General features: G+C 41.0%; 1 protein-coding gene across 1 annotated transcript in view; it reads right to left on the bottom strand.

Moving 5' to 3' along the window:
- LOC124555748 (rho guanine nucleotide exchange factor 17) overlaps positions 1-25,408 on the bottom strand; it is a 386,854-nt gene that overhangs the window by 123,008 nt on the left and 238,438 nt on the right. The window contains exon 9 of the mRNA XM_047129772.1: positions 15,405-15,499. Within this exon, the coding sequence (XP_046985728.1) occupies positions 15,405-15,499 (95 nt within the window). The remainder of the gene's footprint in view (positions 1-15,404; positions 15,500-25,408) is intronic.

The raw sequence follows: 25,408 nt of genomic DNA, 5'->3' as shown, positions 1-25,408 counted from the left end.
TGCCCTGCAGGAACTTGAGCAACATGCACAACACCACCTCAAAAAGCTCTCCATCCTACTCACTTGCTACTCCCGCCTCAGAGTACCACTGTCCACCACTTCTACAACAACCTCCAAACCTCCTCCACACCCCCTCATAGCTGACAAACCCTGTCTCACTGACCTACTGTACTTACCCCACCCAACAAAACCCCTCCCAACACCACGCAGAACCCAGAACCTAAACAGACCTGCAACATACTTATGTACCTTTCCTCCAGAAGCCTTAGTGCCACAGAAATGTCAGTCCTTTCCAAAGGCCTCACCTTTTGCCCCACTCCCGAATTCAACCAGACAGGACTAGTTAAAGACCTTCTCTCCTTCTCCCAGTCCCTACAGTGGAAACACTTTTTTGCCACCAAGCCAACCAATCAGACTCAATCAAAGACCAACATTGAACCTTGCCTAACTCAGTTCACTCCTCCATCCAATCGTGATCCACCCCCACTGCCTCCAAACCACCCCCTGTTCCTTAACCTCAAGCCCTGCCTCAACGTCATTCCCCAAATCCCTCAACATGCAAACTAACCTTACAACTGCAGAAAGAACCGCAGTCCACCGTCTAAAAACTGATCCCAACCTTATAATCCTATCTGCTGACGAAGGTTCCACCATTGTTGTTTTGACCTGTAAGGATTATATGGCAGAAGGACTCCATCAGTTGTCAGATACTTCCACCTATGAACCATGCCACAGTGATCCTATTCCAGTAATCCAGCAGGATCTCAAAACACTACTCAAATCCTTAAGCCCATCCCAGAACTTCTCCCCAGAGTCCATCTCTCTACTTACCCCTACCACTCTCTGCACTACCACCTTCTACATGCTTCCTAAATTCCATAAATCCAACCACCCAGGATGCCCCATTGTGGCTGGTTACTGTGCCCCCACTGAGATAATCTCTGCTCTCGTAGACCAACACCTTCAACCTATTACCTGGAACCTATCCTCCTATATGAAAGATACCAACCATTTCCTCAACCGACTCTCCACAGTTGCTGTCCGTTTACCACACGATGTCCTGCTCGTCACTATTGATGCCGCCTTCCTGTACACAAACATTCCTAATGCCCATGGCCTTACTGCTATCGAACACTACCTTTCCAGACACCCTATGGATTCAAAACCAACAAACTCTTTTCTAGTCTCTATGACCAACTATATCCTCACCCACGATTACTTCTCCTTTGAAGGCATTACCTACAAACAAATTCATGGTATGGCTATGGGCACCCACATGGCACTATCCTATGCTAACCTATTCATGGGCCATCTAGAGGAATCCCTCCTGAAAACCCAGAATCCCAAACCCCTCACCTGGGTCAGATTCATTGATAACATCTTTGCTATCTGGATTGAAGGTTAGGATACCTTATTCACATTCCTCCAGAACCTCAACAACTTCTCCCCCATTTGCTTAACCTGCTCCTACTCAACCCAACAAGCCACCATCCCAGATGTTGACCTTCACCTCAGAGATGGCTACATCAGTACCTCCGTCCATATCAAACCTACTAACCACCAGCAATACCTCCACTTCGACAGCTACCACCCATTCCATACCAAGAAGTCCCTTCCATACAGCCTAGCCACCCGTGGTCATAACATCTGCAGTGATGAGCAGTCCCTCTCAAAATATACTGAGGGTCTCACTGAAGCCTTCATTGACCATAATTATCCTCCCATCCTTGTATCAAAAAAAATCTGCCATACCTCATCTTTCCAGTCTCCCACCATCTCCAAAAGTCTCACAGTCCGGCCACAAAGGAGCATTCCCCTCATAACTCAGTACCATCCGGGACTGGAGCAACTGAATTATGTTCTCTGCCAGGGTTTTGATTACCTCTCGTCATGCCCTGAAATAAGAAATGTCCTGCCCACTATCCTTCCCACCCCTCCTACCATGGCATTCTGCCATCCACCAAACCTACACAATATACTCGTCCATCCTTACACAACCACTGCTCCCAATCCTTTACCTCACGGCTCATACCCCTGTAATAGACCTAGTTGCAACACCTGTCCCATACATCCTCCTACCACCACCTGCTCCAGTTCAGTCACTAACATCACCTATCCCATCAAAGACAGGGCTACCTATGAAACCAGTCATGTGCTTTACAATCTAAGCTGCAACCTCTGTGCTGGTTTTTATGTAGGCATGACAACCAACAAGCTGTCTGTCCACATGAATGGCCACCGACAACCTGTGGCCAAAAAACAATTGGACCACCCTGTTGCTGAACACGCTACCAAACATGATATCCCTCATCTCAATGACTGCTTCACAACCTGTTCAATATGGATCCTTCCCACCAATACCAGCTTTTCTGTAATGCGCAGGTGGGAACTTTCCCTGCAATACATCCTACATTCCCGTAACCCTCCTGGCCCAACCTTCGTTAATCACTGTCCTCACCCACCCAGCCTCCTCCCTGTTCCCATTCCAGCACTACACAGCCATCATTTCACCTCCACACCCAGTCTTTTAATTTCTTGTTATTCCTTTTATTTATCTTCTTTCTGGTACTTACCCCCTCCCCCTTCCGCACCTTCTCTCCTGCCCTCCGTGTAAACTGCAACACTTCACTGTCTGCCACTCCCACCATACTATCCCTCCCTCTCCCCGCCCCTGCCTAATCCTTACCACCACCCAGTCGCCACTCCCATCATGCACTGGTGCTGCTGTTTGCAGTGTGTTTTCAGCTCTCTGAGACTGCAGACATGTGTGCAAGTTGCGTTTACGTGAGTGTGTGTGTGTGTGTGCATTCTTGTATGCGTGTCTACTGCTGACAAAGGCCTTAATTGCCAAAAGCTTTAATTGTGTGTATCGTTTCGTTGTGCGTATCGTGACTTAGCATCTCCACCATATGGTGAGTAGCAACTTTTCTTCTCTGGTATTGTTACATTCCATCCTGGATTTTCCTTTGTTTCACAATGGCTTGTAGAGTATATATGCAGATGTAGATGATTTTGAGTAACTGCTGTATATTCCATCTGCCTGTAACATCTAAACTTTGCCTGATATCACGTGCTATAGCTATTTGATGCTTCTGAAGATCAGTGAACAGCTCTCACTTATTAGTAAATAGCTGACAGTGCAGTTCTGCACATGTACTATTACAATGGTAAGTTTCAGTGTCAATAAATGAGACATCGGGAAAAACAAGCCTGGTTCTAGAATATAGGGCCAATGGTTGCCACTTGTTAGATATGTGATGTTTTGCTATCCCTTACTCTCTTGGGTCTTTTGTAGCAGACAATTAAGATTTCCAAAAACATGAGGGCTAACTAGTTTCTTCGGGGAAGGCTCAACATTTGTTTAAGTTTAGTGTTAGTTTCATTATGTCTTTCTCTGTGTTATGACACACTAAAAAATGCTGCAATGTGTCCTTTTCAGAGAGAGAGAACATAAAAACAGAGCATATGAACATTTAACTTATTTCTCTGTTCTCCCCAAGACACTCTGTGGATTTCTACAGGTGAATGAAGATTGTGAGGAGCAAGCCTTAATGTCTGTACATGACATGCATTTCACAGTATGGTACACCTGTCATCAAAAATTATTTCTTGGTAGATTATAAAAAAATAAATAAATAAGTATGTAACAAGTAAGTAAGTTTGTGATAAGTTGCCATGTATGTGTGGTAAGATTAGCACTCTTGTATTAGGAACTGCTTACATAAATTGCTACCAAAATTAGGATCACTTAGAATTAATATACATGCTTAGAGACCATTATTTGAAGCGTATCTCATTGTATGCTGATTATCAAACAGGAAACTAAGGATTCTTCTCACTGTATGACATCAGAAGCACTATTCTACAACAGGATTAGGGATGACTAGTAGTGACAAAAAGCAAAGTGTAAGATTTTAATGATCCTTTTATTTCATACTCCAAGAAATTTTACAAAAGGTTTCTGCAGCTAGGATAACTACAAATAACTTCATCAGCTAGAGAGTGATAGTTACAGTATAGGCCACTCTTTTTCCCATAGCCATGACAGACAAGCATTCTAAATGATACACAATATTTTCAAAAGAAAGTTAAAGAAATTGTGGATTTATAATATGTTAAGTAGTTGCAGTAAAGAAAAGTCCTAAACAGACAACCACTCACTTTTAAGTTGAATGGTAGACAAGGAAATAATATGTTCAAATGTTAACTTCATAAAGTAATGAACTTTCAGTAACTGACATAGCAGGCAGGTATTGTGCACAGAAGGAAAGAAAAAGAAGAAAGAAAGATGGAAAACACACACACAAAGAGAGAGAGAGAGGGAGAGAGAGAGAGAGAGAGAGAGAGAGAGAGAGAGAGTTTCAGCTAGAGAGTGGGTAGTGTGTACAACTGCAACAGCCTTTCTGAATGACAGGTCAGCAGATAGTCACCCATAATTTTTACTTGTTTGTCTGCCATTCAGAAATTCATCTAAAGTGAATGGTAGCCTGTTCTCAGTTCATTTTTACAATTCACAGTCACTTTTAATTTGTGTCACTGGAGGAATGTATGTTTCAGTTATCTGAAGAATAATTCAGAAGGAATTTATTTACACCTAAGTTGTAGTTAACTAGCCTGATGTCATATTTAGAGTAGTACGGTAAACTAATTATCTCATGAATAGCTGATATGTATTTAGAAGATCCACATCTCCACAACAAAACAAAAATACCCAGCATTGAACTGAAGGCTTGAGAAAGCAGTGCATTTGTTGTTACACATTAGTTTCATGAGAATGTGACAGAAAATACAAGATGAAGTAAAAAGTGCGTATGAGGATAGAAGACTTCACAGTAAAAAACAGAATTGCTGAGAGTGGACAGGCATGTTCACAAAGATAGAAAAAGCTTTAGTTTTTGAGTGAGATGTCTGTGTGTTTGTCAGAAATTAAAAAGCAGTTTGTCCAAAAGCTAAGCAATTTTACATTTTTTGCTCAGTGTCTTCTATATTTAGTGAGTAGTCGTCTATCCTCATAAACATAGAGTCATGACTGTTTTGTTTTTATCTCAGTTCAATAATAAAAAGCAATTCAAGCAAGGAATTAGAATTAAATGTTGTTGTCACAGCTGCAGTTCCATTATATTGATGTAAAAATGCATATTTTACTGTTAGAATGGAAACATGGAGCTCAACATTAAACTGGCATGCACAAAAAAAGGGGGACTTTGTCCTGCTTTTGCAGGATGCATAATTGCCTTTATTAGTTACAATACCATGTTAATTTTTGTACAGGTGATATCAAAAGTATATTTACAAGTAATAATATTTACAATATTAAAACAAAATGCTTTTTAAACTGCATATAACACAGATTGTAAGAAACACTACATACACTTCAATAGCTCTAAAGTGTTAATTACTTTAGCTATGACTACCATAAAACAGTAATATTGAAGAGATCATATATGAATTGTATTTATCACCACAGCAATGGCCAGAGTATTATAAGGAAACTGGACCTGTCTGCATTAACAACACTAAATTTTATAGTAAAACTTATTGAATTACAGTGCTGTCGTTGCTCAGTCATTAGAGTCCAGTTCCTTATTAGTAGGTGGATGTCAGCATGTAAGAATACTTAATACAAAAAGCAAAAATCTGAGTCTAAATGATTTTTTTCGATTGATAATATTTTCGTCGGAAGCAGCTGGCAAGACTCTAACATGATCGCCTCCTATGAAAGAAATTGAATGAAAAAAATTTCATTGTCAAACAATGGAAACTCAAGGTTGTGTAATCAGCAGTACAAGGAAAAGATAGATTGCTACTCACTGTAAATATGACACATAAAATTGCAGACAGGCACAGCAAAAAGACACTTATACATCAGCATTTAGCCAAACGTCTTTGTCACACACACATGAGCACCATCTCTAGAACTCAGACTGGAATACAACTGTCACATAGGATGGCAGCAACAATCTTGAGGGGGTGGGGGAGGGGTAAAGGATGGTAGGTCATAGATGGGGAAAGAGAAGAGCATTGACTCTGACGAATCAAGGAGGGACTAAACTGCTAACAGGCACAGTATTGGGAAGCTGTGGGGCAGGTGGTTGGAGAGGGGGGAGGAAGAATGGGAAGCCAGAAAGGAGAGGAGCAGGGAAGAGGAAATACAGATGGGTGAATTGGCAGAGGGTGGCACACAAAGAGGGTGGGAGATAACAATACTGAGGAGGTTACAGGACAGAGGGGTTGGAAACCATATGGCAGAGGCTGTGAGGACAGTAGGTTACTATAGGTTGAAGCTGGGGTTCCACCTGTACATTTCAGAAAATCTGGTGGTGGAGAGGGGAATTCAGATGACTTTGATAGTGAAGCAGCCATTGAAATCAAGTAAATTTTCAGTTGTATATTGTGCCACATGGTGGTCTACTTTGTCTTGGCCACAGTTTGGCGGTGGCTCTTCATCCTGGTGGACAGCTGGTTGGTAGTCATACCAATATAAAATGACATGCAATGACTGCAGCAGAGCTGGCATATGACATGGCTGATTTCACAGGTGGCCTGGCCTCTGATGGGGTAGGATAAGCTTGTGACAGGACTGGAGTAGAAATTGCTGGGTGGGTAGATTTGGCAGGTCTTGCGTCTGAGACTTCCACAAATATGATCGCTGCGGCAAGGGGTTGGTATTTAGATTGGATAGGGATGGACTAGGATGTTGTGGATCTTGGGTGGGTGATTGAACACCACTTTAGGAGAGGCAGGAAGGATCTTAGGTAGAATGTCCTCATTTGAGGCCCAGATAATAAGTAATCATAGCCCTGATGAAGGATGTGATTCAGTTATTCCAGTCCAGGGTGGCATTGGGTGATGAAGGGAACTCTCCTTAGTAGCTGGTTCTTGGGGTTAGGGGAAGATTGGGGGTGTGATGAGAAATGGTACAGAAGATCTGTTTGCAGATTAGATCTGAGTGATAGCACCTGTCTGTGAAGGTCTTGGTGAGACCCTAAGAATTTTGGGCAAGGGAGTTATTGAAATTGCAGATAGCCTGTCACCAGGTAGCCAGGCTGTATACGAGGGATTCTTTTGTGTGTAAGGAATGACAGCTGTCAAAATGCAGGTACTGTTGGTTGTTGGTGGGTTTAATGTGAACAGAGGTGTGGATGGAGCTGTCAGAGAGGAGGAGATCAATGTCCAGGAAGGTGGCACACTGGGTTGAGGAGGATTAGGTAAAGCAGATGGGAGGAATGAAGACAGGCTGTCCTGGCCCTCAATCCAGATCACAAAGATATTATTAGTGAACCTGAACAAGGCCTGAGATTTTGGATTTTGGGAGGCTAGCAAGGTGTCCTCCAGATGACCCATAAACATGCTGGCATAGAAGGGTGCCATGCAGGTGTCCATGACCATGCTGCAGATTTCTTAGTATACTTTCGCCTCAAAGGAGAATTTGTGAGCTAGGATAAAGTTATTAAGTGTATGAGGAATGAGGTAGTGGGTTAGCAGTGCGAAGGACATTGGGAGAGGTAGTGTTCAATAGCAATAAGATCATGGATGTTGGTGTATGGAAAAGTGGCATCAACAGTGACTAGTAGGAATCCAAGAGGTAAAGGGGTGGAGATGGTAAAGACATGGTGAAGGAAGTGGTGGGTATCTTTGACATGAGAGGCTAGATTATGGGTGGCTGCTTCGAGCTGTTGGTCAATGAGGGCTGAGACGCTTTCTGTGGTGGCACAATAACCAGCTAGAGTGGTGTATTCAGGGTTGTTGCATTTATGGATATTGGAGAGCATGTAGAAGGTGGGTGTGGGGATATTATAGTGGCAAGGAGGGAAATGGATTCAGGGGACAGGTTCTGGGAAAGGCCTAATACAATAAGCAGGAATTTCAGGTTATGTTGGACTTCTGGGATGGAACCACCGTGACAGAGTTTATGGGTGGAAGAGTTAGATAACTGAGAGAGGCCATCTGCCAAGTAGCCACTGCGATTCATAAAAACAGTGGTGGAAATATTGTCTGCAGGTAGGATGATTAGTTCAGGATTTGTTTTGAGGTTGTGTATAGCTGTCCTTCCTTCTGCTGAAAGGTAGGTGTGGTGAGGAAGGGCCTTGGGGATGGACAGTGAGGCCAAATTGGAAATAAGGAATTTCTGGAAGTTGACCAGGGGGTGATGAGGTGGGAGGGAGAGAGAGAGAATCACCGTTGGGCAGTGGTATGAACTGCAGCATTCTCTGGAATAATAACTTAGCTGGAATCCAGATCAATGAATAATTATTACATATTACATTATCACATCATATATTCTGAAACTACAATATTTAATTTATATTTGACTGAAAGTTAGTCAATGTACATGAGTTTGAAATGAATATTAACCATTTAAAATGTTTGATGCTCTGTATCTCAATCTCAATATATTTCAGTTACGTCATTATTCCAGAGAACACCTCAGTTGGGAGTGGCAGGGTTCAATGTTGGGATTAGGTTGGCTATGGTTTGAGGGATTGAGGGCAAGAAGTACTTCCATCGCAGGGATTGGGAGAAGGAGATTAGGCCATCGAAATCTCTGCCCCCTCTGCAAGATATTACTACTGTGTAATCTCTGATGGATACATCACATCTTTAAAACTGAATCTCTTAATCTCTAGCACCTGCAGGAGCATTCCAGACACCACCTCCATAAGTTATCCAACCTGGTGACATCCTACTGCTGCTTCGGGGCACTGTGCCCCCTTGTCAACCCCTCATAGCACCCTGATCCTGCCTAGCTGACCTTTTCAACTTGCCACATCCCCCAAAACTCCCTACTGGTACTCCACTAAACCCAGAGCTGAAACATTCCTGTAACACTGATATTAACCTTTCCACCAAAACCCTCAGCACCACAGAAGTTCCAGTCTTATCCAAAGGCCTCATCATTAGCTTTACACCCAAATTTAACTGTGTTGGAGTTGTCAAAGACCTACTTTGCTTCTCTTGATCCCTGTAATGGAAACCACTTCTTTGCAATGAATCCCTACAACCAAAGTCAACCTAATTTCAACACTGAACCAGGCCTCTCTCAGTTCATACCACCATTCACCTGTGACCCTCCGCCTTTACCACCTAACTGTCCTATGGTCACCTTACAGGAATTCCTTACTTCCAAATTGGTCTCACCATTCTTCCACAGGTCCCTTCCTTAGAACACCAACCTTTCAGTAGAAGAAAGGACAACCACACACAACCTCAAAACAAATCCTGACTTGATCATCCTATCTGCAGACAAAGGTTCCACCACAATTGTTATGAATCATTGTGACTACCTGGCGATGTGCCTCTGCACATTATCTGACTCCTCCACCTATAAACTCTACCAGAGTGACCCCATTCCAAAGGCCCAACATAGCCTCCAATCCCTGATTTAAAGTCCTAGGCCTTTCCCAGCACTTCTCCCCTGAATCTATTTCTACATCTACATCTACATCTATACTCCGCGAGCCACCTTACGGTGTGTGGCGGAGGGTACTTATTGTACCACTATCTGATCCCCCCTTCCCTGTTCCATTCACGAATTGTGCGTGGGAAGAACGACTGCTTGTAAGTCTCCGTATTTGCTCTAATTTCTCGGATCTTTTCGTTGTGATCATTACACGAGATATATGTGGGCAGTAGTAATATGTTGCCCATCTCTTCCCGGAATGTGCTCTCTCGTAATTTCGATAATAAACCTCTCCGTATTGCGTAATGCCTTTCTTGAAGTGTCCGCCACTGGAGCTTGTTCAGCATCTCCGTAACGCTCTCACGCTGACTAAATGCCCCCATGACGAATCGCGCTGCCTTTCGCTGGATCATGTCTATCTCTTCTATTAATCCAACCTGGTAAGGGTCCCATACTGATGAGCAATACTCAAGAATCGGACGAACAAGCGTTTTGTAAGCTACTTCTTTCGTTGATGAGTCACATTTTCTTAGAATTCTTCCTATGAATCTCAACCTGGCGCCTGCTTTTCCCACTATTTGTTTTATGTGATCATTCCACTTCAGATCGCTCTGGATAGTAACTCCTAAATATTTTACGGTCGTTACCGCTTCCAATGATTTACCACCTATGGCATAATCGTACTGGAATGGATTTCTGCCCCTATGTATGCGCATTATATTACATTTATCTACGTTTAGGGAAAGCTGCCAGCTGTCGCACCATGCATTAATCCTCTGCAGGTCCTCCTGGAGTACGTACGAGTCTTCTGATGTTGCTACTTTCTTGTAGACAACCGTGTCATCTGCAAATAGCCTCACGGAGCTACCGATGTTGTCACCTAAGTCATTTATGTATATTGTAAACAATAAAGGTCCTATCACGCTTCCCTGCGGTACTCCCAAAATTACCTCTACATCTGCAGATTTTGAACCGTTAAGAATGACATGTTGTGTTCTTTCTTCTAGGAAATCCTGAATCCAATCACAAACCTGGTCCGATATTCCGTAAGCTCGTATTTTTTTCACTAAACGTAAGTGCGGAACCGTATCAAATGCCTTCCTGAAGTCCAGGAATATGGCATCAATCTGCTCGCCAGTGTCTACGGCACTGTGAATTTCTTGGGCAAATAGGGCGAGCTGAGTTTCACATGATCTCTGTTTGCGGAATCCATGTTGGTTATGATGAAGGAGATTTGTATTATCTAAGAACGTCATAATACGAGAACACAAAACATGTTCCATTATTCTACAACAGATTGACATAAGCGAAATAGGCCTATAATTATTCGCATCTGATTTATGACCCTTCTTGAAAATGGGAACGACCTGCGCTTTCTTCCAGTCGCTAGGTACTTTACGTTCTTCCAGCGATCTACGATAAATTGCTGATAGAAAGGGGGCAAGTTCTTTAGCATAATCACTGTAGAATCTTAAGGGTATCTCGTCTGGTCCGGATGCTTTTCCGCTACTAAGTGATAGCAGTTGTTTTTCAATTCCGATATCGTTTATTTCAATATTTTCCATTTTGGCGTCCGTGCGATGGCTGAAGTCAGGGACCGTGTTACGATTTTCCGCAGTGAAACAGTTTCGGAACACTGAATTCAGTATTTCTGCCTTTCTTCGGTTGTCCTCTGTTTCGGTGCCATTGTGGTCAACGAGTGACTGAATAGGGGATTTAGATCCGCTTACCAATTTTACATATGACCAAAACTTTTTAGGGTTCTTGTTTAGATTGTTTGCCAATGTTTTATGTTCGAATTCGTTGAATGCTTCTCTCATTTCTCTCTTTACGCTCTTTTTCGCTTCGTTCAGCTTTTCCTTATCAGCTATGATTCGACTACTCTTAAACCTATGATGAAGCTTTCTTTGTTTCCGTAGTACCTTTCGTACATGATTGTTATACCACGGTGGATCTTTCCCCTCGCTTTGGACCTTAGTCGTTACGAACTTATCTAAGGCGTACTGGACGATGTTTCTGAATTTTTTCCATTTTTGTTCCACATCCTCTTCCTCAGAAATGAACGTTTGATGGTGGTCACTCAGATATTCTGCGATTTGTGCCCTATCACTCTTGTTAAGCAAATATATTTTCCTTCCTTTCTTGGCATTTCTTATTACACTTGTAGTCATTGATGCAACCACTGACTTATGATCACTGATACCCTCTTCTACATTCACGGAGTCGAAAAGTTCCGGTCTATTTGTTGCTATGAGGTCTAAAACGTTAGCTTCACGAGTTGGTTCTCTCCTCACCAGTATGACACCCTGCACACCCACGTTCTACATGCTCCTCAAAAACCACTTCCCACAATCCTGGACCCCCACTGTAGCTGCATATTGTGCCCCCACTGAAAGAATTTCAGCCATGATTGACCAGTACCACCCACCAGTTACCCATAACCTATCCTCCCATGTAAATGACACTAACCACTTCCTTGAACCGACTCTACACCATCCTCACCCCTTTAACTCCTGGATTCCTACTTGTCGCCATTGACGTCACTTCCCTACACACCAACCTCTACGGTCTTACTGCTATTGAACACTACCTTTCTCAAAATCCTTCAGATTCTAAATCCACTACCTCATTCAACCTCATTCCTCATATACCTTCATAACTTTATCCTAGCTCACAACTAGTTTTCCTTTGAAGGGAAGGTCTACAAACAAGTTTGCAGCACAGTCATGGGCACTTCATGATCTGGACTGAGGGCCAGGGCACCCTATCTTCATCACAACCTCAACACTTTGTCCCCTCTCTGCTTCACCTGATCCTCCTCAACCCAGTGTGCCACCTTCCTGGGAGTTGACCTCTTCCACTCTCATGGCTCCATCCACACCTCTGTTCACATTAAACCCACCAACAACCAACAGTAGCTGCATTTTGACAGCTGCCATCCCTTACACACCAAAAACCCCCTCCCATATAGCCTAGCCACCTGGTGACATTGTATCTGCAATTTCAATAACTCCCTTGTCCAGTATGCTGAGGGCATCACCAAGACCTTCACAGAGAGGTGCTATCAGATATAGTCTGTAAACAGATCTCCCATACCATTTCCCCTTACACCCGCAGTCCTCTCACCATCCCCAAGAACCAACTACAAAGGAGAGCCCCCTTTGTCTCCCAAAACCACCCCAGGCTGGAACAACTGTACCACATCCTTCATCGGAGCTTTTATTACCTACTACCATGCCATGAAATGAGGGACATCCTACGATAGATCCTTCCCACCCCACCCAAAGTGGTGTTCCATCACCCACCCAACCTCCACAACACCCAGTCCATCCCTATGCCACTCCCAATACCAACCCTTTGCCACAGGGATCGTATCCCAGTGGAAGACTCAGATGCAAGAACTACCAAATCCACCCACCCACCAGTTAATATTCTAGTCCTGTCACAGTCTTACCCTACCCCATCAGAAGCCAGGCAACCTATAAAAGCAGCCATATCATATACCAGCTCTGCTGCAATCATTGCGCAGCTTTTTATATTGGTATGACTACCAATCAGCTGTCCATCAGGGTGAACAGCCACCACCATACTGTGGCCAAGAGCAAAGTAAAGCATGATGTAGCACAACATGTAGCTGAACATAACATGCTTGATTTCAGTGGTTGCTTCACCATCAGAGCCATATAGATTCTCTCCTCCACTATCAGCTGTTCTGAAATGTGCAGATGGGAAGTATCCTTGCAACACATTCTGCACTCCCAAAATTATCACAGCCTCAACCTAGGATAATCCACTGCTCCAACACCTACCACCCAATGATTTCCACACCTTCTGTCCTGCCACCTCCTTCCTTTTCTCATCTCCCACCTTCTTTGTGCAGTGCCCTCGACCAATCTGTCCTCTTCCCTGCACCTCTCCTATTTTGCTTCCCATTTTCCCCCTCTCCCCCTCCCCCCCTCCCTCCCCAACAGCCTCCTGACATCACATCTGTTGACAGTCTAGTCCCTGCACACTGCCAGAGAACACTCTTCTCCCCCCCCCCCCTCCCCCTCCCTGTACCCTGCTATGCCTTCCCCTTTGCTGCCCCTCCAGACTGTTGCTTACATTCCGCATGAAGCTGCATTCTGGTCTGAGCCACCAGAGATGGTGGTCATGTGCACACATGAGGTGTCCTGGCTTGTGTGAATGAATGTGTGTTTCTGTTTCTTTTTCTGATGAAGGTTTTGTGCAGAAGGAAATGTGTAAGTTTCTTGTTGCTGTGGCTGTCTGCAACTCAACATGTCATCTTTATGGTAAGTAGTAATCTACATTTTCTTCATATTGTTAACAGTTTATATTTTGTCTTGAGTTATCCATTAATGGAAGACAATAACTTGTGTTTCTCTATGAATTAATAACTTACAAGGAGTATGACTAGTGATCTGTATAAGAAAAATAGCAACAAAGAGGTAATACATAACTCATTACTGTAGAGTCAACCATTTCAACTGATTATATTATTTTCTGGTTAAACTATAAGATAAATATGTATACAAAGATATCATGATGTTATTTTTGATGATGTAACTCATCAAGTGAAAGAATAATTTTCGCACTTGTGATAGCAAAACTCACAACTGAATGATTCTCTAAAATGAGGCCAGTGAATGAATGCAGATTCTTATAATTGAAAGGAAATGACTCCCTGTTCCAATATTTATTGCAGCAGCAAAAAATACACTCCAAGACAAAAAAATTATGCACCAGAAGGGAATTATCTGAATGGGATGGCAATTAGTGTATGTGATGTGCATGTAGAGACAAACAAATGATCACAATTTCATGCAAATTGGTCGATTTGTTTGAGAGAAAGATCTTCACAAACTGAGCAAGTTAATAATGCCTCAGTCCAAGTCTGACCCTTACTCAAGCAGGTACTCAGCTCAGCACTGACCGACAGAGCTGTTGGATGTCCTCCTGAGGGATAGTGTGCAAATTCTCTGGAAATGGCACATTAGATCATTAAGATACTATGACAGTTGGAAGCCCTGCCCATAATACTCCAAATGTTTTTAATTGGGGAGAGATCTGGTGACCTTACTGACCAAAGTATGGTTCACGAAGACAAGCAGCAGCCACATTATCTTGCTGAAATATAAGCTCATGATTGCTTGCCATGAATGGCAACAAAACAGGACATGGAGTATCATTAATTTACTGCTGTGCTGCAAGAGTGCTGCAGATGAAAACCAAAGGGGTCCTGCTACAAATGAAATGGTGGCGGTGGTGGTGGTGGTGGTTAGTGTTTAACGTCCCGTCAACAATGAGGTCATTAGAGACGGAGCGCAAGTTCGGGTTAGGGAAGGATTGGGAAGGAAATCAGCCATGCCCTTTCAAAGGAACCATCCCGGCATTTGCCTGAAACGATTTAGGGAAATCACGGAAAACCTAAATCAGGATGGCTGGAGACGGGATTGAACCATCGTCCTCCCAAATGCGGGTCCAGTGTGCTAACCACTGCGCCACCTCACTTGGTACAAAATGAAATGGCACCCCATGGTTTTAGGGATCATATGATGTGTGACAGTCAGGATGGTATCCCACTACTATCTGGTGCCTCTCCAGACACGTCTTCATTGTTCATTTGGGCCTGGAATTTCATTGACGGGAGTGGAACTGTCTTCAGTGATGAATACCACTTTGAATTGGGCTACAATGACCAGTGGAAACTTTCAAAAATATCCCTCAAGAGGACATCCAGCAAATTCATTAATCAGTGCTAAGCTGAGTAACTGGTTGTGTAAGGCCCAAAAGTTGACCAATGTGTTATTCCCTTGCTCAATTTGTAATGCTCTTCCTCTTGAATAAATCACCCACTTCATCTGAAATTGTGATCATTTGTTTGTCTGTACATGCACATCACATCTAACAATTTCTGTCCCATTCGCAAAGTACCTTTGTCTTAGAGTGCATAAAAATTAGCTAGACAAATAACTAATTCTTAAGTTCACTCACATGTACTTACCAAGTTTCTGCTTAGCATCATTAAAAACCTCCTCCCAGTCTGCTTTCTTGTCTTGTGAAGAGAATACCACAACAAGTGAGTCAGTTGCAGCACCTCTGTAAAAGAATAAATGTTACTGTATTAGAAACTGTTTTCCAAGTAGAAAATAACTTTTGTAACAAAGCCATTATCATATTTGATGTGAAGGAGCTATTTCTTTCATTAACTGACTATTTTTAAGCATAACCCATTTTGACAACCCAAGTCGTCTGTGTTTGAATACACACATAATTTGCATGGACTATTCAGTCTTTCCATTTCATTTCAATTGAAGGTAAGTTCGGAAATATAGAGAAGCATATTGCTTGAGCCGCTTGAAATGTTTAAATGCTACATTGTGGTTGATATGTTCTAGTTTAACATTAATATCTGTCATACAGTTTAATTTTGTGTCAGGAAATGTCATAACTTGTAGTCAAACAACATTATCCTGCATAAAATAAGCTATTGTAGAACACAATAATATCCGATCCAGGATATAACCATTATAATGTGCCATATACATGTCAAGTGGATCAAGTAATACTGTGCTGGATAAATAAGTCTGGATCTCAGTAGGAAGTGTGATGACAGGAGTACAATTTTTTCACATAAAGTATGTACCAGTATACTAACAAACACAAATTACATGGCTTATGAAAATTAGTCATGACTAAAACTGGTCATATGGGAATACAGGCTTTCTAAGTGAATTTCCTTGCTGAAATCTTCTTGTATTGTTAGCCACACCATGGTATCATATTGTCAAAATGTTTCAGCAAGTTTCCTACTCATCATCTTCAGACAAATTGATGCGACAACATGATGCCATGACTTGACTAATAACCCAAGAAGATTTCATGAAAAAACTAGTTAGTGAATAAAGTAAATAGCAGCTTTGGTTCACCTACAAAAATGTCTTTCCTACAATATTTAAAAGCTCAGCTCCATTATAAGTTGCACTAGACACTATCATAAAATAAGAACGTAATATATTGTAAGAATAGAAGTAACTGTGCAACAATTCCAGTCTTAAGTCTTATATATAGTCATTTTAATTATTATGCATGCCAAATAAGATTTGTTAAATGTGTTCTATAGTGAGAATATAGTTAAGAAAGTCTGATGAAAAATGCTGAAATTTGTATTTGTATTGAGAAGATTCAAACAAACAAAATATTGCACTGCTTAATTTATTAGAACACAATTTTTCTCAGCTGTAGGATCCAAGATATCTCTAATATTTATTTAAAACTACAATTATATTGCGTCTCTTGTATGTGTAAGGTTTGTAGTTTTTTTACAGGAACAGTCCAATTTCATTGCCCCAATAATTTCAATTAAGAAAGTCTCTTCTACTGTAATAGTTTAAACAAAATGTTAAATGTGAAAGAGTCACTCATAAGTATTACATACTTTAAACTTGATTTACTCTTACATACTGTAAACAAAAAGGAATTATATATGTAATTTGTGTTCAGTGAGTGAAGTCTCCATGGACAAGTGAAATGTTACTCACACGTACACCACATTCCCAAGTACCTGTTTTGCATCCACAAATGTTCAATGTGTATCAACTGTTGATACGCATATTTTGAAACCCATTAAGCCATTTGTTATGCGGAAACTCTAATGGCAGGGCTGTCCTTGGCCTGAACTGTTTTCATCTGCTGAAGTTTACGCTGTCACCTTGAAATTTTGCTATTAGTTAATGATAGGGTGTTTCTTACTGGCAACTACATAAAATTTAAAGATACAGTTTTGTAGCTCTGGCACAGACACAAAACATTATACTGTTTATTTATACTTAAGGCACTCTGATGAAAAGTAATTTTGTATGCCTATTTGTATGTTTTGTTAATGGACCTAATCAGAGCTGGATCTGAAGTATATTCATCTCACTCATTAGTATTTAAGATGTATGCAATGTGACCATGGTCAGATGATTAAGAGAGATACAGAAGCAACCTTATGTTCATGCAATGTTCTTTGAACAGCTCTACTAATTTTGGAGCTATAGGGCAGTGCATTCCCATGCTGAAGGTACAGGACACGTGGGATTTTGTAGGCCAGCAAACAGAGTCACACAATGGGGCAAATCTTGTTATACTGATTGCAATTAGGAAATAATGGCAAATTATCAAGGACCATATTTTATTCCATGTGAGCATCCTTAACACAAGAATCTCTCTCCATCATATGCCTGAATGGCAGCGCATGGGAAAACAGGTTGATCACCTTATGTAGTTTTTATTTACATTACAAATTTCAACTCCAGATGACCATTTCTCATGCTTGGAACATCCAATAGTAGTGTACTTAGATCTATGATAATATCTGTGCCTTTGATATGTAATAGACAGAAGTACATGTGTATGGCAGTGGGTTCTGTATACCTGTATGAGGAGTTCACTCCAGATAGCATAGTTGCATACTGGGTGTTGTTGCACTGAACAGGTGACAAATTTGCAGCACTGGACCTCATCTATCTGCTGTTACAATATGTGACAGCTGACAGTGTTCTCTGTCAATAACACATTGTTCTCCATGGTATCTGAGTGTAACAACACAAGCTTTTACTGAATTGAGGGACTCACAGTGTACCATTGACACAGTGGCACATACAAACCTCATTACCTACATGATCTTGTAAATTGAATGTCTCATCCACAAGGCATGTACAGTCTGACCACAATCAAATGTAACAATATTGCACATATTGCATATATCATGCTCAAGAGTCCTGAAAATGATGAACACAACATCTAACTATTAACAAATCACATGACATATCAAACTATTCCATTCTTCATGGTGATAGGAACACTCTACCAACCACACAATAGCTCTCTCTATCTTTCAACTGTGTGAGTGTGTATTTAAGAAAAGTGCAGATAGATGCACTCATCTTATACTGCTATGTTGTTCATGTTAAATGTGATCTACTAGTAGAAGCCAAATCACAAAACGAGGATGACAATGAATGCAGAATCCTAGAACAGTCTGCAGACCACTGCGTAACATTTCGGTAACTGTACAAGACAGCTCTGTTACTGTTAACAAAATACAAATATCCTATACATAGACAATGTACACAGTGAAATAAGAAAGTGGATATCTTTCACCTCCTGCATATGATAACTACCATGTGGAGTAACTGTATTGACATTTAGTGGCACAAATTTTTCCTCCTTTGACTTTATAAGCAATACTGATCAAGTCATTTGGTTACAGGAGAGTGTTCCATTACAGTGTTCCTTAGCATGATCCTGGGTTCCCTACGATTTCACAGCATCATGACAACATTCCACATCAATTCCTTTATGCTTGTGTGCTGGAAGAAATGCAGTCAAGCCTGTTTCTCCCACCAGCTGAGCCCAGCCAGCTGGGTTACACAAAAAGGTTTCTGGGTTTTTCTTCTGTGTCACACATGGTTGATAGGATTTTGCATGCCAAAGCCCTCAGATCACAAGACTTAGTACCACATGGGCCATTATCAATGAAGTTTCTGTCAAGCAGCATTACCACATGGGCATATTTTCCATGAATTTACTGTCAAGCAGCAGTCTCAACCTAAATTGCCTCCATTTCAACTGGAAAGTCCACAGATGTGATTTGCTCTTATGGAGAATATACTGGATAGCCACATCACCATAGGTGATGCTTCAGAATTTTCTGCTTTTATAAGCAATGTTGGTTACTCTACATACCTCATTAGTGATGTTATTCACTCAATTCCTGCCACTGACAAATTTTACTCGGCAAAGGCTATTTTATCCAAAATGCCTAAACACCATATGCAGCCAGGGGTTTACACAGAGAAACTGGATGGAAGAACATCTTCCTAATTTTCGAGGCATTTACATGAATTATTAGATCCAGCAACTCATGCTTGATGGCATGATTTGGACTATATGCTTAAGTTAAGTGCCTCCACATATACAGGCTTCAATAATTTCTCATTGATGTGATAGATGATAAGGCAGATTGCATATGGCTAATAGAATTCTTGTACTCCCATAACAGCAGCATTAGTAGGACAAAAGTCCCAACAGCTTATGCCAGCAGCACCCCTTAAACTCTCTCATGTAGCAACAAGTTGCCAAAGAGTGCCAGGCATGTACTGAGGGTCAAGACAGTAACAGCCTGTGTAAACAACACATGTTATAGCTAAGGGGAACCCCATTCAACAGCTGTTCACAGGAGGTAGACTCACAGCCAGTGAAGACAACCAAGAATGGTCACATTTGTGTTGGATCCACACATGTTTCAGGAATCACAATACCAAATTTTCAGCACCTTTCTATCACCCAAACTTCATGTGCAACCTCCAGCAGATGCTACAGGTCACAGAGCATTTCAAGAGCGCCTGCATTACAAATGAATGAGCCTAAAAAGTTTAATTCAAACTTCTCATGATGGTTGTAGGTTATATGTCATAGACAAGAAGATGAACTGCTATTTCCTTACCAATGCAGGCTTGAAGGTGAGTACTATTCAGAAAACAACATTTCATTCAGAAGTTTTGGAGTCTCTCCTGCAACTGCAAGCTACAAATGGCACATCCATTAAACTATATGGCACAACCATTTGCACAATCAACATTGACCAACAAGGGAAGAGAGTTGGAATATAGTAACAAGCATCTTGTTCAGTTGAAGGAAGACATAGCATGTTGTGAAGAACAATCACCGGTTCCAACTCCCCATATCCTGGCAATTTTAAAGAACGTGAAAAATTTCCAGTGTTTGATGAACAACTTCAGTGATTCTTCCAGAGATTTCATCTCCCACATCAATGCAATGACTGTCAGCATATGCTGTGACAAACTGACTGAAGCACAGCTGCAAGATCCACAAATTACTTTCGAATAAGAACACCACTAGACTGACACTGGAATGGGCATCAATCCCTGGTACAGGTAAGAAGATATGATGCCCTACCTCCCAACACAGGTTACTCCCAGCTTTTCTGTAAAAAGTAATTTTTGAAAATTTGGATAATTTGTTGAATGCTGGAGTCTGATCAACCACCAAGTTACTCATAGAAAGTTTTGTCTGGCCTAATGTGAAAGCAGACTGCAGAACATGGACTCAAATGTATATCAACTGTCAGCACAGCAAGGTCGGATGTCATGCATTCCACAAACATGGAAGATATACAGTAGTAAAAGAACATTTGCAACATGGATATCTCAACCCCATGGTGCCCTACCTGAGTCCAATGGATATCATTACATCCACTCAGCAACACACCAAGTAAATCACTGGGTAGACGCAGTGCCTTTGGTGGATATGCCAGCAGAAATTACAGCTAAGGCTTTGCTACAAGTGTGGATTGTGTTGTTTCATTATCCTGTATCTATTACCACAGGCCAAGGGTGCCAATTGAAAATGCAACTGTTTTCTGAACTATGCAAACTGTGCAGTGTCTAACACTTTAGTACAAAGGCTTACAAACCTCAGAGCAATGGCCCTACCACCACTAAAGCAGCACTCATGTGACTCAATGATCAGCAGACAGAAGCACTATCTTGTATGCTTTTAGGTGTTCAATTGGCCTACAAGGAAGACTTAATAACATCTTTAACAGAAGTCTCACATGGCTGGTGGAATTCAGGGCCTCTGCCTGACAACAAAGAGCTATCAGATTTGGTCAGGCAGACCAAACAACACATGTCTGTGTATACATACCACCTTCAAAACCTCAAGGTGAGCAAAGCATGTCATACACATATAAGACATTGGCAGATAGTGAACATGTGATGCTTAGAAACAACACAATCTGTGCAGCTCTGCAATCTCTTTACACTGGCCCACGCAGAATCCTTAAGCACAGTGAACAGATGTTCAAAACACTACTCAGTGTGAAAACTTGCACAGTATCTGCACAGCATGTGAAATCAACCTGGGTTATGGAACCTAGAAGATGATAATGGCACATCACTCCACCAGGGAATCAACCTTTGGAAGTGGGACACCACAAAGTTTTGACACCAACCTCCACCCACAAAGACTGTCAGCATCCCACTGCCACTGAAACTACAGGAAGACACAGAGTTTGCCCTGCACACTCATCACATGCGGAAGGCCCCACATTACCTATGAGATTGAAGTACCATGACAACAGGACAGTGTACAAATGGTCTAGCCATACTTTGGTCGGCAGACTGTTAAATTTTGGTTGGTCATACCTTGTAACAACAGATCAAAGAGTGACATTACTATCATGAATGTAGCCTCTTCGTGCTTCACCTTAGGGGGAGGCTCTGTGTGGATTTTGCACCCAAACAGTGTCGATTGTGTGCCTCTGCCTGAGAGTGACGTGTTTCTCTGTGCAGTGTTTTGTCGTTGCAGTGTAAGTTAGATTTAGTTGGTTCTTTGTATCCTTCCAATGCAAATGTTCTCTGCACATGTGCTCAGTGTGTTATGCAATGAAGTGCTGTAATTTTGCTCTTCTACATATGTATATTATTAGGATACCTATATATCAGGACTTTTTACAGATGGAATTCTACCTGTTCCTTTTTGATTTCCTAGTAGGGGAGAACATTGTACCTAGAGGATAATGTACCTAGCAACATGTGATGTTTCTTGGTTAGCATTTCAGTCTAGGGACTGATTTTAGAATCACATGAAGGAACACACACTAAAGACTGCCATACACAGCTTCTGCCATTTTCTACAGATTGTGCTGTTGTAAGACATGAGGTGTTTCATGCAGAATTTATAAATATTTCATGTTATACACATTTAAGTGCTGTATAATACATTAAAGCAATTTGGAATAAATTGTTAATTCTTCTGGTGAATAAAATGTTTTATATTTTCAGAAACATTTATGTAACTTGTGAACAATTAAGCCATACTTCATTGGTTGCACACCATCCTGTACCTTGAAATAGAAGGAGCTCTTCTACCATGGAACAGGTGATACATTCAAATGAACTGATATTCTTTAATGCCTTAATAATTTTAACTGTCTTGAATTTTTACTGACGTGAAAATGGAAATTGGTTTTAGTTCCCAATGGCTTCTATTTCAAAACTTGTAACTGGGTTTTGATAACACTTCTGTTCAGTTTGATTTCACTTACTTATTACTAGTGTGCAGAAGAATAATAATGTAACATGTGACATTAAAAGCAGCTGGTTTGACTGCTGCAGGATGGATTGGGACAGGACTTGACAGGACAGCTGTGGGCTGCTATGAATGTTTGCTCAGGTGGCCAGCTGTCAGATGGACTGTGACATGTGAGCTGAGTGAAAATAAAGGCAGCTAGCAGGCCATGATGCCAAGTAGTCATCAGGGTTTTCCTGGCAGAAAGAGGGATGTGTTCTGGTCACATGATCATGGGATGGCTAAAATGGAGGGATCTGTGATTTTAAATGTTGTCACTAATATGATTTTAATGAAAACACATTAAAACTTGTTACAAGCATGCTAGAGAAAAACCAATGACAGTCTTGGAACTGCAGCAGTGGGCTGAGCCCGTCAAACATAAATCTATGTCAGAAGCTTCAATAGTTAAAAAGTTATTAATATTATTACCATCATTGTTTGTAGCAAATTGCAACAACTGAATCCATCATGAAAGTCACACTTGTGATACACCAGATGAAAGAGGATAATGCTTGCAATGTAATGAACAGATTATTCTTCTAGTTAAACAACTATAAAACTGTTGTAAACAATTTAGTTTATTTATGTAAATGGTGCCATAACTATGAACTTGTCCACGGAGGCACACATGATTTTTCAGCATGAGTTTCTTTCATTAATATTGCAATAACTTTCAATCTGTATTGAACTGTAGTTGTGATTTATAAAGTAGGTCACATTAGTGTTTTGACTAGAGTGCCAAGTGTGGTGATTTATATGTATGAGATTTTTTTAAAATTATCCAACCTCAGTGAATCTTTTAGTAGTCACTCACTGATGTGTCACTGCTAAAATAAGGCTTTGGTATTGACATTATTATGTTGTGTTGTTGGGCTAAAGAGTGACAGTTTATAGCCACCCACAATTGATGTTAGGAAGCCATAGTCACAGTTAATGGTCATATATTGCCCACACCCTGGGGAACATGATAAAATGCTGTAAATGGGTTGGTTCATCTGGGATTTGACTGCATTTTAATTCTACTGTTACTTCTAGACTGGTTGTCCCAGTATCCAAGCTGTACTACTGAGCAGTTAGAGTGGGGCGCACAGGTTTCTGTATAGTGCACCAGTGGTAAAAGCAGCAGCAGTAATAATGCACTTAGTGCAGATGATAAGCATAGTGCACCAGTGGTAAAAGTAGCAGCAGTAATAATGCACTTAGTGCAGATGATAAGCATAGAAGCACATGCTAGTAACAGCAAAGGCAGATGACTGTTATATGGTACATCGCCAGTATAGCAGTACACGTGAGCAAAGTCACCGAGCAGCAGAGACAGCATCACATGCATTCGGCATTACACGAGTCCAAAGCAGCAGAAGCAGTGGCTTCACAGTGTCACACGAGGCAAGCGGCAAGAGGCATTGCATCAGCACTGGACAACATGTAGAGCAGCAGAGGGTGCATATGATGGAAATGATCACAAGTTAAGTATAGTCAGAAGTTGCATTTTAAATTTTTCTCATAGTCAGTCATAGCTGACGGAATTAATAATTCACAAAGTGATTGTGGGTCAGAGGGTGCAGGGAGTGATATTAGTAACAACAACATGCCACGGAGCAGGGAAGAAATAGGTTGAGTGTCAGAAAGTGATCTGAATATATTTTCTGAAACATTGAATAATAAATTAGAAGAGATATATTTACAAATGGAGACTATAAAATATGATATAGTTGGCGAAATAGATTCAATAATGGAGAGTAAAATTAGGAGTATAAAAGCTGAAACAGTTGGGAATATAGTTTTAAAACTTGAGGACATGGAATCAAAGATTGGTGATAAGATAAGTGCAGTGAGTGGAAAATTCGATCAGCTAGAAAGTAAATTCACTGAGATTACAAATAAAGTTGAAAAGACAGTTAAAATGGTTGAGGAAGTTAATCTCAGAGTTGATGAGGTAGAAAAGGCATTAGTATTAAAGTGGAAATTGTGGAAGATCACCTTGTGAAACAAATTGAGGCACAAGAAAAGAAATGTATAAATTGTGAAATACAAACAAATGCAGAGTTTAAATCAGTCAGTGCAGGCATTGCTGATTGTTATAAAAGTATAGGTGAAAATCTGAAAGGGAAGTTAGAAAGAGAGAGAAACAGATAAATGAACTGAAGGAATCAGTAAGTAATATAGCAGATGGGCAAGGGAATTTAATGATGGGGCATCCCATGGGGCAAGGATTGAGTAAAAAACTATTTTTGGAGATGGTAAGTACCATGCATTGGATTTCTTGGCTACATGTAAAGATAATTTTGTTGCTCGAATGATTGAGATGGCTAAAATTAAATTCGTAAAGAGGCAATTAGAAGGAGGAGCACAGGCATCGAGTAATCAGCATGCAGAGCAATTAGTTTATTCCAGGAAGTTTGAAACAATGTTCTTTAATGAATACTGGGGTCAAGCTAAACAAGTAAGGTTACAAAATGAATTTTTGGATGGGCCAGGGTATAAGAGTGGTAAAGAGAGCACGAGGGAATTTTGAGCAAGAGAATTAAATAAAATAATACATATGAATAGGCTGCTGTGGTATTTACAGAACTCTCTACATTAAAGAAGAGACTTCCAGAACAACTGCAGTGGGAAATCATCCACAGCCCTGCTGATTCTGTTGAAGAGTTTCTGGATTTCATAGAAAATACTGATAGGGCTCAGTGTTACCAACAAAAATCTTTTGAGCAGAGAGACAGTAACAGAAATGATAGAGGTAATTACAACAATAATTTGAATGGAAATCATAGGAATGAGGGAGAGGTGATAGGAGTGGACACAATCATCACAGCAGGAATTGGAGAAATAAACAGCAGGGAGATAAAGGGAATTATACTGAAAGAA

The sequence above is a fragment of the Schistocerca americana genome, chromosome X (assembly GCF_021461395.2).
Source record: "Schistocerca americana isolate TAMUIC-IGC-003095 chromosome X, iqSchAmer2.1, whole genome shotgun sequence".
Taxonomy (NCBI): domain Eukaryota; kingdom Metazoa; phylum Arthropoda; class Insecta; order Orthoptera; family Acrididae; genus Schistocerca; species Schistocerca americana.
The sequence above is the reverse complement of the archived record's forward strand: the minus strand, read 5'-3'. Positions and strand labels throughout refer to the sequence as shown.